The sequence below is a fragment of the Myotis davidii genome, unplaced genomic scaffold, assembly GCF_000327345.1.
Source record: "Myotis davidii unplaced genomic scaffold, ASM32734v1 scaffold616, whole genome shotgun sequence".
Taxonomy (NCBI): Eukaryota; Metazoa; Chordata; class Mammalia; order Chiroptera; family Vespertilionidae; genus Myotis; species Myotis davidii.
Window position 1 is genome coordinate 2,878,983 of NW_006291965.1, and position 12,708 is coordinate 2,891,690.

The 12,708-nt window shown below is 47.1% G+C and overlaps 1 protein-coding gene across 1 annotated transcript in view; it reads right to left on the bottom strand.

Annotated features, from left to right (window-relative positions):
• Window positions 1–10,692, bottom strand: part of FXN (frataxin) — a 13,780-nt gene extending 3,088 nt beyond the window's left edge. Inside the window, exons 1-2 of the mRNA XM_015565014.1 lie at window positions 10,576–10,692; window positions 5,439–5,559 (exon numbers count right to left, since the gene is read on the bottom strand). Of these exons, the coding sequence (XP_015420500.1) occupies window positions 5,439–5,559; window positions 10,576–10,613 (159 nt within the window). The 5' untranslated portion in view covers window positions 10,614–10,692. The remainder of the gene's footprint in view (window positions 1–5,438; window positions 5,560–10,575) is intronic.
• Window positions 10,693–12,708: the final 2,016 nt, after the last annotated feature.

Consider the following 12,708-nt stretch of genomic DNA (forward strand, 5'->3'; position numbering starts at 1 on the left):
CTTTCAACAAAGAGCCCTTCAGTCCCGAGGCCTGAGGTCTCTTTAGAACACGCGGGATAGTAAAGAAACAGCTACCCGGCCAAGCTCCCTTTCCTGGGGCTGGGGGGCTGGGGAGCCTCTGGCTGTTCCCCATCCCTGCACAACCCGCAGAGATCCACGGCGTCCTTTCCCTGTGCCTTCCAGAGCCCCCGTCCAAACCAGGGGCCCCGAATGGTTCTTATATTTTGTGTTTGGTTCACACACACACAGAGCTATGGAAAGGATGGAGAAAGTGCCAGGAATAAGCTAACTGATGGGCCTGGATGGGGAGGATGCTATTGGATTATTTTTTAATAACCTTTTTTTTTTCTGATTAAAAAGAAGCAGAGAAATCATAGAGACGTTGGGAAAAGGAATGATGTGAATGTGAACCTGCCCCCGACCCTCCGCTACTTGAAGCATCTTGTGAGCAGATCTGTCTGTTTATCCTAGCATCTTCAGTGTCTAGCACACCCATTCTTCATGCAAGATACATTTGTGGATGAATGAATGAGGAAGCAGAAGCATCTATAACCAGGTACTGTGATAACTTGTGTCCAAGTTAAGGGCCAAGTTACGCAAGGCAAAAAGTCTCAACACACACCACCCCCACCTCCTTCCTGTTCACTATGTGCCATTAGGTTTCCCCCCTCTATGGAGCTTGAAGCTGTTTCGGAAGGAAAGTGCGAGAGCAGGAAGGAAACGGGCTGCCTTACTGGTTCTCCAGGACTGCGTACTGCGTTTGGAGCTGTCTGCAACAGACCAGACGAAGAGGCTCGCTGTGTTCTTTATTGCTATTCCTGAGGTAGCCCTCTGAGTCTATTTTGGGAATGTGGACAGATTTAAAGGCGGCGGCGTGTGTGAGAGAGTTAGAGACATTTAGCAGCTGCTGAAATACAGGTACCGGTTAATCAGAACAGACCCTGGTGCGGCTCATTCATTCCCGCCCATAATAGCAGCTCTACACAAGTGGGAAGCAAACACAGCCATTCCTGTTGTCACCAACTGACTTACAGAAATAGACACATACGGGGTAGCACATTAAGTTAGAGGATTTCTAGTATATGCGGCTTCCCACACTCCTAAAGCAGACACTGACTTCCCATGAAGGAGTAAGAATAGTGACTGTGAAGCAAGTGTCGGTAACCTGAGACCCAGAGGTGGTTTTCAGGGATCTGCAAACAGTCCCCATCCTGAAGCTGCACAGACGGACGTGTGGAGAAATTTTTCTCAGGAGAGGGTCTAGAGCAGACAGATTCTTACAGGGGGTCCTGACCCGCAAAGGTTAAGAAACCCGTGCTCTATAGCAGTAATAGGCCAGCAACTTAGTCCATGAAGAACATGGCAATAAGCAAATTCTCTCTCTTTTGTTTTTCTAAAAAGAACAAATGCGTTCTTGGGTGTATCTGGATTACTGCTTTTATTTGCCAACTTGGCCAGCAGCAAGTTGGCAAGTTATCTATAAATGCTGAGTAGCATCAATGAAAGTGTGTTTTGACAGAGCGAATCAACATTATTACTTGGCAGTGTTCCTCCAGGCGCTGAGGTACCAAGAATGGACAGTGTCCCTGCTGTCAGGAAGTCAGTCCCATCGTGGGAGCTGATGTGCAGACAGATGGTTAGAATGCAGGGTGATGGTGCTCCACAGGCATCCTCAGAGTGCTGGGCGAGGGAGGACCAGTCTGCCTGGAGCAGCTAGAGGGCTTCACACCCAACGGGACCCTGGAGGGGTTCAGAACAGGCCTCTCCAAAATGTGCCACTTTGGCATGTGGATTATTTTGAGTGCAAGGCAACGGAGACCCTACGGCCCCAAGAGAAACATTTACCTCTCCCTTAAGGGATTTATATTTGGGGCCTTGACCATAATAAAAGTTATTACCAGAAATAACTTTTTATGGCGTATTTATATGACAGGGCAGACTTCTAATTACAAAACATTTGCTCTTTTTATTGTCCTACAGTGACCTTCCTCCCCTCTGAAGCCCCAAGGCGCCATACCTCATTCTCAGCTCAGGATGCCATACATACCTCATTTTATTTTATTATTATTTTTTTAATTGATTTTTTACAGAGAGGAAGGGAGAGGGATAGAGAATTAGAAACATTGATGAGAAAAACATCCCCGCAACCAAGGTACATGCTCTTGACTGGAATCGAACCTGGGACCCTTGAGTCTGCAGGCTGACGCTCTATCCACTGAACCAAACCGGTTAGGGCACATACCTCATTTTAACTGTCCCCGAACCTCTCATGTATATGGGGTTTCCGACTCTCGTATATGTGGGGTTCCCCTGTGTCTGTATGTAATTAAAATTGGTGATTGCCCCTTGTTAATCTGTCTTATGTAGACTTGTTAGAGCAGCTGAAAGAACTTAGGAGCATAGAGTACAATTTCTTCTCCCCGGAGCCCTGAGGGCAGGAGAGACTGTATTCCAAGAAAGCTCAAGGAGCAGAGTTAGAGGTGTTCTGCTGTCTACACTCCCCCTGACAAGCTCGGGGAGGCCTGCGTGGTGGCCTTACAACCCAGAGACCTAGAGCAGCCACAAAGGATGATCTGAAATGAAAACGTCCTAACTAATAGCAGGTTATGGCAGGCAGTCATGTCCTAGGCCAGAATCTGCCCTGACAAAAGTCAATCTTTACCTTAATTAAGCCTGTTGTCTTTTTGCTTCCATGATAAGATACTTTTGGAATGTCTAAGTGATTTCCTTTTTCTGGACGCTGAAAAGACAGATACTGCACCAGAGCAGAGGTCACAAATCCCCATTATCATCGAGTTAATTATTGACTGTTAACTACCCTGTACCCATCCATGTAAAAGAAGTATGCGTCTATATTTTGTTAATCCTCACCTGAGGATACTTTTTCCATTGATTATCTTTTTAGAGAGAGTGGAAGGGGAAGCGGAGAAGAGAGAGAAAGACAGAGAGACAGACAGAGACAGACAGAGACATCGATTGATTGGTTGCCTCCTGCACACGCCGGACTGGGCTGGGGATCGAGCCTGCAACCGGGAATTACGTGCCCTTGACCAGAATCGAACTCGAAACCCTTCAATACTTGGGCCGACAATGCTGTAACCACAGAGCCAAACCGGCCAGGGCTATCATTTTACTTTTTACCCAATTCCAGAAGTTTCCCCGCGTTGCCTTCTCCTGCCTCCCTAATCGATCACCAGTGGATTTCATGTAACTCATTTACGCCCTGCCCTCTCTGTCCTCTTCTGATTGTAATGTATAAAGCAGGGTGCAGAACTGCCATTTTTCCAAAGCTTTTTCTCACCCTGTTGAGATTTTGCTTCCCGGCAATCATCGTCAATTTGGCTCAAAAAACTCACAAAAATTCTCGAAAGGTTTGAATGCTTCTTACGTTGACATGTCTTATATGTGAAATATGTAAGTTAGCACTTGAAAGGTTCTAATCAGGAATCACACCTCAGGGGAGTTAGCATTTCAAAGTATTTCATCACAAGTCTAACCTGCAGAGGCAGCTACTATATGTCTTCAGCAGATAATTTGCCAGGAATAATTTTATGCTGGTGAGTCGTATGATACTCAAGGTATATGGATTGGCTGGAAAAACAGACAGACAGGTGCCTCTTCCCTTGCAGGAGTGGACTACAGGGTCTGGAAGCCCAGCAGCTGAATCACTCACTGTTCAGGGAGACACTGGAGGGAGGACTCGGTGAGGTCCTGTGACCCACCACTGAGCAGAAGCTCTTGTTGCTGGACTCAGTGAGGTCAGCAGAATCCAGCTGCTGGAATACTGGCACAGCTGCTTCTAATACAACATTTACTCAAAGTATTTGGGTCAAGGTGGGGCTTCAGCAATCCTATAAGAACAGGTGGTGTAACGGTTTTTGTGACCTGTTAATAAATGCTTGCATGTGTAGCAGAGTTTAGCCCGCGACTTGATTTGCCTTTAGCTGCAGCCCTTGGTAGCTAGAAGGGGGACCTGCAACTTCCCTAGCTCGAGCCATCCCTCTGAGGCTATCTGTATGGCACTTCTAAAACCCTGCCTGGACACTGCGGCATGCTCGGCTGCTGGTAACCGTTAAAACTGCCTGGAAGGCATTCATTCCTGTCTTGCCCATTGTCTCTATTTTTTACCAAGTCCCTGCTGTCCTTACAACCAGACTTTGCTGCCTGCTCCTATTGGGATGACGCTCAACCAACTGAGCAACACTGGCCAGGCTGCCTGCTCCCTCTGAGGGAGTCCCTTCTCTATCCAGAGCTCCAACAGCCATATCCAACAGTATTTCTATCACTTTAGCCTGACAGCTGGGTGTCCTAAATAATTCCACGGTTTAATCCAACATGCACACTTCATGACATTTCCTGATATTAATTAAGTGCTGTCAAGAGGATTAACCTCTGCAGGGGATTTTCTCTGGATGGCAAAAAAGAACTGCTCCCTAAGGCCTAAGCAATACAGTAATTCTAAATCCCAAGGCTGACGACTGCTAAAGTCTGCCACCTGGCGGCCATTCGATTTACACCAGCACTCCCCTGGCTTCCAGGATCTGGGGCTCAAGTTTCATTCAGTCCAGTAGTTCTGGCTTAAGCTGTGTATTAGAGTCAACTGGGGAGAAGATTTAAAAAACTTTAAAACTTCAATGCCTTGTCTGGGCTGGACCCCCTATCCGTTAAATAAAAACTCCTAGGGTCCTCGCTGGTTTGGCTCAGTGACTAGAGCATCGGCCTGCGGACTGAAGGGTCAAGGGTTCAATTCCCATCAAGGGCACATGCCCAGTTGTGGGCTCAATCCCCAGTAGGAGGCAGCTGATCAATGATTCTCTCTCATCACTGACGTTCTCTCTCTCTCTCTCTCTCGCCCTCTCCCTCTCTCCCTCCCTCCCTCCTTCCCTTCCTATCTGGAATCAATAAAAATATAGTATTTAAAAACTTAAAACACACACACACACACACACACACAAAACTCCTAGAAGTGGGACCTAAGGATGCACATAGAATCTCACTTGAGCTTTTAAAATATATGCTTCCTATGAATGCACCCTGACCTACTGTATCAGCATCTCCCAGGAGTGGGGCCCATGTCAGTGTAGTTGGAATATTTCTCAGGCAATATCTTACTCAGAATTAGTGGTCTCGTTCAGTGTTCCACACGCCTGCCTGATGAGACAAACACATGCTGGGTCCCTTTCTGATTTATCTTTATGGGCCTCAAATGAAACGTCAGAATCTGTATTTTTCAGCAAAAATGAGGATCAAAGAAGCTGAGTGACACGCCCAAGGTTACAAGCCTGGTGGAGCCGGGCTGGAACGTGAACCTAGCCTTTTGGTCTCACCCTTAACCACGTGCTGTTGGATGCTTACCTCTGCTGGAGGGGAATTCTTTATTTTAGTGAGCTAAAGTTCTTAGGGAGGAAACAGGAAAATGAAAATAAGTGAAGAGGTACCCCAAAGGAGACGTCATAGTCTTCACATGTGTACGGTTTGTCTGCAAGGTCTTCAAAAAACTCTGCCAAGGAGTCCAGGGTCTCCTCGGCCAGTCTTTCATAGGTGGTCTCATCCAAGGAGCTGCAGGGGGAAAAAAACACACAAAAAACATACGATCAAACTGCTCTGTTTTATTAACATCAAATCACCACATTTATTTTTCATTTAGATTTATAAAACTGATGGAAAATAGCTAACATGTACAGAGTGAAAATTTAAACAGCCCTGGCCAGTGTTGCTTAGTAGTTAGAGTGTCGGCCCACACACCGAAAGGTCTTGGGTTCGATTCCTGTCAAGGACACGTATCTGGGTTGCAGCTTCGATCCCCCGTCCCAGTTGGGGCAACCAATCAATGTGTCTCTCTCACATCAATGTTTCTGTCTCTCTCTTTCCCCCTCTCTCCTTCCCTTTCACTCCCTCTAAAAGTCAATGGGGAAAAAATATCCTTGGGTGAGGATTAACAAAAATAAAGTAAAATAAAAATATGAAGGGCTAACAGAAAAGTAAGCTTTTCTTCCCAAACAGGCAGCCTCTTCTGTATCCTTCCAAAAATGTTATATTCTTTTCAATAAACAAATGAAGCACATTAGAAATTGTCCCATCTTATCACATAGGGACTTTCATAATATTTCATTTTATATTATTTACTCAACCTATCCCCTTCAGCTGGACGATGAAGTTTCCATTGCTTTTAAATTAAAATGTATGCCCAACAAACCACAAAGTGGGGTAAAGTATATGCATTACACACATCTGAAAAAGTACTTGTATCTAGAATGTATAAAGAACTCTTAACAATTAATAAGAAAAAGAAAACCCAATAGAAAAATGGGTAAAATACTTGAACAGATTTCATTCAATGAAAAGATATCCAATGAACATATGAAAAAGTGAAAAACTTCGTTAATCTTCTGGAAAATTTATTTATTTATTTATTTTTAAAATATATTTTATTGATTTTTTTACAGAGAGGAAGGGAGAGAGATAGAGAGTTAGAAACATCGATGAGAGAGAAACATCGATCAGCTGCCTCCTGCACATCTCCTACAGGGGATGTGCCCACAACCCAGGTACATGCCCTCGACCGGAATCGAACCTGGGACCTTTCAGTCCGCAGGCCAACGCTCTATCCACTGAGCCAAACCGGTTTCGGCGGATCTTCTGGAAAATTTAAAAAACTGCTATGAGATACCTCCAGAATGGCTAACATGAAAGAGACAGATCATGTCAAGAGTTGGCCAGGGAGTGAAGCAAGCAGAGCTCTCATTTACTGCTGAGGGGCCAGTAAATGGGACAATCAGTTTGGAAAACTGTGGGCAGTATCTACTAAAGTGAATATGGACAAATGACGTTAGTTCCACACATGGGTATATACCCAACAGCAATGCACACCAAGCAGAAACAGACCCATAGATATAAGAACAAAGTGATGGTCGCCAAAGTGAAGTGGCGGGGGTGGGGGAGGGGCAGAGTAAGTGAAAGGAATGAAGAGGTACAGACTTCCAGTTATAAAATAAGTAAGTTACGGGGATGTAATGTACTGCACAGGGCATGCAGTTAATAATGTCATAATAGCTTTGTAGGGTGACAGGTGGTTACTGGATTTATTGATGATTACTAGATCATTTCCTAAGGTATATAAATGTTGAATCACTATGTTGTACGCCTGAGATTAATATAATACTGTATATTATACTTTATAATAAAACTACACTATACTTTAATAATAATAAAAGAAATACATACCTAGGTTCACCAAAAGATATGCACTATGTTAGAATGTTCATAGTAGAAGTACCCTATAGCCCCAGAATGCACACTGCCCAAGTACCCATAGGTAATACAGATAAATAAATTGTGGTATATTCATGCAATGGAATACTATATAGCAAAACAGAAATGCCTATAAATATAACAATATGGACAAATCTCACAAACCTAATGGTGACTGAAAGAAGCCACACACAAACCTATTTATATTTAATGATACAGTTCATGTAAAGTAAACAATCAGGCAAAATTAATCCAGGCTATTGGAAATCCGAATGGTCGTTACTCTGGGGCAGGGAGGGGTTAATAACTAGAAGCGAGCAGGAGGCTTGTTCTTAGGGGCTGGTAACATTCTACTTCTTGAGCTATTTTTGAGTCACATGTTATGTTCATTTTTAAAAACTTTATCAAGCTGTACACTTATAACTTGGAGACACTCATATTTTTCAATTTTAAGAAACTGTTATAAATCCATAGAAACAGAAAGTAGATTAGTGGTTGCCAGGGGCTTGGAGAAGGGAGGAAGGGGGAGTGTTTATCAGTGGGCATGCTGTTTCTTTGTGGAATGATAAAAATGTTCTGGGGTTAGTGGTGAAAGTTGCACAACCTGTGAATATTCTCAAAACCACAAAACGGTACATTTTTTAAGATGGTACATTTCAGGGTATGTGAATTACAACAATAAAAACACTGCTCTAATAAAATTGCTTGTATGAGCTTTGGTGCCTCTATGAGGAAATGTGTGTAGGCTACAAGGCGTGTCCCAGACAACTCCATCATCTGAGTTTCTAGGAGGCCTAAGGTAAGACACCAGTGGCTGTTAGATAATTCATGCAAGACAGAAAGATCTGCCAAATGACCACCCACCACCTGCCTCAAGGGTAAGATGTGGGGAAGGTTACAGGACTGAATAGGAGATGGTAAGGGGCTCTTCCTTAGAGAGTGGTGGGCCTGGCTGGGTGTGCTGGAGAGAACCTGGAGCAGAGGCTGACGTGTCCTGAGGAGTGTGGGAACATAAAGACACAGCTGGCTCAGGCGTGAAGGCCAAAGGCAAGAGCTTGGCTGGTGCTACCTGACAGCAGCCAGTTGGGCTGTCCTCCTACTCACAGCAGGACAAAGCTGTGCTTCCCAGAAGCCAGAGTAGACCCGGAAGAAGGGATGCACTTGGGCATCCTGCGAGGGCCCACGGAGCCTCAGAGACCACCAGCAGGGACAAGGGGACAGCAGCAGAGAGTCTGTGCGGGGAGGAGCTGGAAATGGTGCTAACATAGGCCGCTCGCAGCACTGGCTCGGAGGCTGTGTGGAGGGGCCAACGAACGCGGACACCGCAGGCCGGGCGCTCTCGAGGTCCTGTGAACCTGCTGCCTGGGAGGCCAGCACCTGCAGCTGTGGGGATGGTGAGCGTGTCCCCGTGTAGGGGAGGCTCCTTGCTGTTAGCTGGTGCGACATGAAAAAGGTGAATCAGGAGAGAACTGGCACAGCTGCAGGTCGGTGGGATGAAGCTAAGCATTTGGGGATTAAAGGCTGCACACGGAGGAAAAGCCAGAGGAGAATGTAAGGCCCTGAACAACAAAGGCTTCTTGTTAAGACAAAAAGAGGATCCAATCCTGATGCAAAAACAGATGGAAAGAGCTGAGCATGGGGTGAGGATGCAAAAAATAAGACAGCCTGGGGCTTCCATCCATGGAAGAAATTTGGATGTGGCTACTGGCTTCAGGACTGACTCAGGGTGAAGCGATCAGAAGCCTACTAGGTTTTTGAGAAAAATGCTCTTATCAGAGAAAAATGAGTCTGGCCTACAAGAGCCTGCTGAAGCCTTAAACACATGAGGGCGTTTGAAAGTCCAAGTGCTCCCAGCAGGAAGTGGGCAGCAAAGGCTGCCTGACCCCAAGCAGGACACGCTCCCCTCTGCCTGCCTCCCCCGTGGCCAAGGGGGTAACGGACAAGGAGGATAGTCCCGGGTGGCATAACTAGGGTTTCATGGAGGAACATCCCTCTCTGCCAGTTGTCCTAGTGTTGCCTATGGGTACTCCATCACTACCACAGGCCAGGGACAGGTCTCTTTCCTGAATGGGAGTTGTGGTGGTAGTTATCTTGCCCTGCTTTGTGTGTGTGTGTGTGTGTGTGTGTGTGTGTGTGTGTAAGTCAGAGATGCCACTCCTCGACCTGAGAGAGAGGCCTGTACAGCATCTGGACATCTTGACCTTGGAGGTAGCTGAGTGACCACATGGGCTGTGGTTGCAGCCTTGGGGCTGGAGGCAGTGTGTGTGGAGGGTGGAAGGAGGTCCGTGCAGGTATCAGTGGCAGAGGGTAGCCTGGAGCAGTGCCTGGTAGCTTTCCACCAGAGCCCATTGCCTCCTTCCTCCAGGGCACCCACAGGACCACATTTCCCAGCCTTCCCTGCAGCGAGGTGGGGCCACATGACCAAGTCCTTCCCACTAAAATGTGAGTGAGGGTCAAGTGCCACTTCTAGGCCTTCCATGCTCTTCCCCTTTCTGTGGAGTAGACCTGGACAGGGCGACCTGGCCTTGACCACGCAGAGCACAGTAAAGCACTACCCTAACTACCATGACATCAAAGAGAATATTAACAAAACTCTGGAAACAACCTAAATGTCCAACATTAGGGGATGGGGTCAATGAATTATGGTACATTCATAAAATGTAATACTTCATGGAAAATAACATGGCAGATAGTGATGTGGAGAGAAGTATGTGAGTGATGCTGCTGAGGGAGAACATGGGTTCCATATGAGATGGTCTAGGTCAGTAGTAGGCAAACTGTGGCTCGGCAAACCGTGGCTCGTGAGCCACATGCGGCTCTTTGGCCCCTTGAGTGTGGCTCTTCCACAAAATACCGACTTCTGCGCATGGGCCATGAAGTTTCAATCGCACTATACGAGAGCCACACTCAAGGGGCCAAAGAGCTGCATGTGGCTCGCGAGCCGCGGTTTGACGACCATGGGTCTAGGTCCGTGGTCAGCAAACTGCAGCTCTTTGGTCACTTGAGTATGGCTCTTCCACAAAATACCACATGCGGGCGCACATGCACAGTGCGATTGAAACTTCGTGGCCCATGTGCAGAAGTCGGTATTTTGTGGAAGAGCCACACTCAAGGGGCTAAAGAGCCGCATGTGGCTCACGAGCCACAGTTTGCCAAGCTGCAATTTGCCAACCACTGGTCTAGGTAAAAGGGGGAAAAAAGTTAATAGAAGTGTGTGTCTGTGTAGGATACATGTTGGTGTGTGTGTTGTTGGGGGGAGGGGGAAAGGGAGGGAGGGGGAGAGGGGGAGAGAGAGACTTGATGAGGAAGGTGTGTTTATCTTACCCTGGGTTGCCCAAACTTCCTGTTGTCCTCAAGTTCATCAAACAGACATTCTGCTTTTTGACATTGAGAATCTGGTTGAGGCAGTAGAGGCTCAAACCCTAAAGCCAAAGTTAAGAAGAACATTACCATTTCTCAGTATATTACAGTCCATTCATGAAAGTTTAAATATCACCACTTCTCCATTGGAGAGTAACCATGTTAGATTTTTCCAGGTGTATGCCTCAGGACTTTTCACTTTAATGTATTACATTGAGTCTCTCTCTGAGCCTTGCTATCCAGTACGGTAGCCATGAGCCACATGCAGCCTTTAAATGTAATTTTATTGCAATAAAATAAGATGTAAAAAGTCAGTCCCTTCATCGAATGGGCCACATTTCGAGTGTCCTGTGGTCTCACATGGCTGTGGGCCATCATCAAAGGAGGTTCTACTGGGCGGCACTGCTCCATCTAGGCCAGCGGTTCTCAACCTGTGGGTCGCGATCCCTTTGGGGGTCGAACAACCCTTTCACAGGGGTCGCCTAAGACCATTGGAAAACACATGCATAATTACATATTGTTTTTGTGATTAATCACGATGCTTTCATTATGTTCAATTTGTAACAATGAAAATACACCCTGCATATCAGATATTTATATTAAGATTCATAGCAGTAGCAAAATTATAGTTATGAAGTAGCAACGAAAATAACTTTATGGTTGGGGCTCACCACAACATGAGGAACTGTATTAAAGGGTCGCGGCATTAGGAAGGTGGAGAACCACTGAGCTAGGCTATTGGCACAGGTGACACCCTAAGCATCAGTGACACTCCTAGCACTTGACTAAAACAAGCAAGGAGGACCAGCACGAGGCAGAAGTCGCTGCGCCCAGAAGAGGTTCTGACTGCAGACAGATCTGATTGATTACGGATCTGCAGGAGACAATGGGACCTGTTGAATTCCTTTCACTACGGAACTGCTGAGCATCCAGCGAGTCTGCCTGACATCCAACCTACTGACCAGATGGCCAGGGAGAAAAGAACGGGAGTGGGTGGGGTGCTAGTGAGTGGAGAGCTAGAGAGGGGGTCTCGCAGATGGTCTCCCCAGGGCAGGAGGGCAGGGACCTGTGAAGGGAGAGGAAAGTGGTGCAGCCCGAGTGGAGATGGCACAGGGAGACCCTCCCTCCCCTGGACTTCATCCCGGGAGTGGGGGTAGGGGGGCGCCGAAGGGCTCTAAGGGGTTGGGATAATATTTGCATTCTCCAAAGGCCACTCCGGTTACCACTAAGAGAAGGGGTCAGAGGCTGCAGTTATGGCTCGTGAGCCATCATGCCCTTGGCCAGAAAGAAGGCAGAGGGCACGGGCTGAGAGGTGAACCGAGGGGGAGGACAAGGGGGTGCGGGGCGCAGGAGGCTTGTTTAAAAAGGTTGGTTCTGGAGGTTTACTGCTTATTCCAGCTCTGATAATGAATCGATTTACCCTGCCGTGGCATGGACATGAGTTTATTGGCGAGAGGTCTGACAGCCATTTCTCCGGAGGCCTTACCTTGCTCATATTTTCCATGCCTCCTGCAACCACAATGCTGGAGTCCCCTATCCGGATTGACTGGGCTGCAAGGCACACAGCCTTGCGACCCCTAGTGGCCGCGGGTTCGGGCGCCGCGCTCAAGGGCTCCCACGTAGGCTGTGTCACACGGTCAGAGGTTAGACCTCGGGAAGAACTTCCCAGCGTTGCACTTCTCGTGTATTTAACAAAAACGGAGAGACCCTCTTGGACCACGTAGTGAACGAGTGACTAAGGCTCCCGAGCGCGGAGACCTTGGCCTGGTGACCCGTTGCTGCAGACAGCCTACCAGGAGGGATGTGGGAGCCGCAGTCTGGCTGGGAACGGGGCAGGTGCAGGTCTGAAAGCTGCCTGGCGGCCGGTATAGGTTACAGACATAGGCCGCCTGGTTTAAATCCGGACCCTGCACCCTTGCCAGCTGTGTGACCAGTGTGCACTTCATTAACCTCTGTGCTTCATCCGTAAAATGGGGTTGATAAAAGTTTCTACTGCATAGGGTTGTAAGGATAAAATGAATTAATCCACGCAATGTTTTGTTGCACAGGCCCTGGACCCGAACAAGTGCACACTATTAAGTTGTTATAGAATTTTAA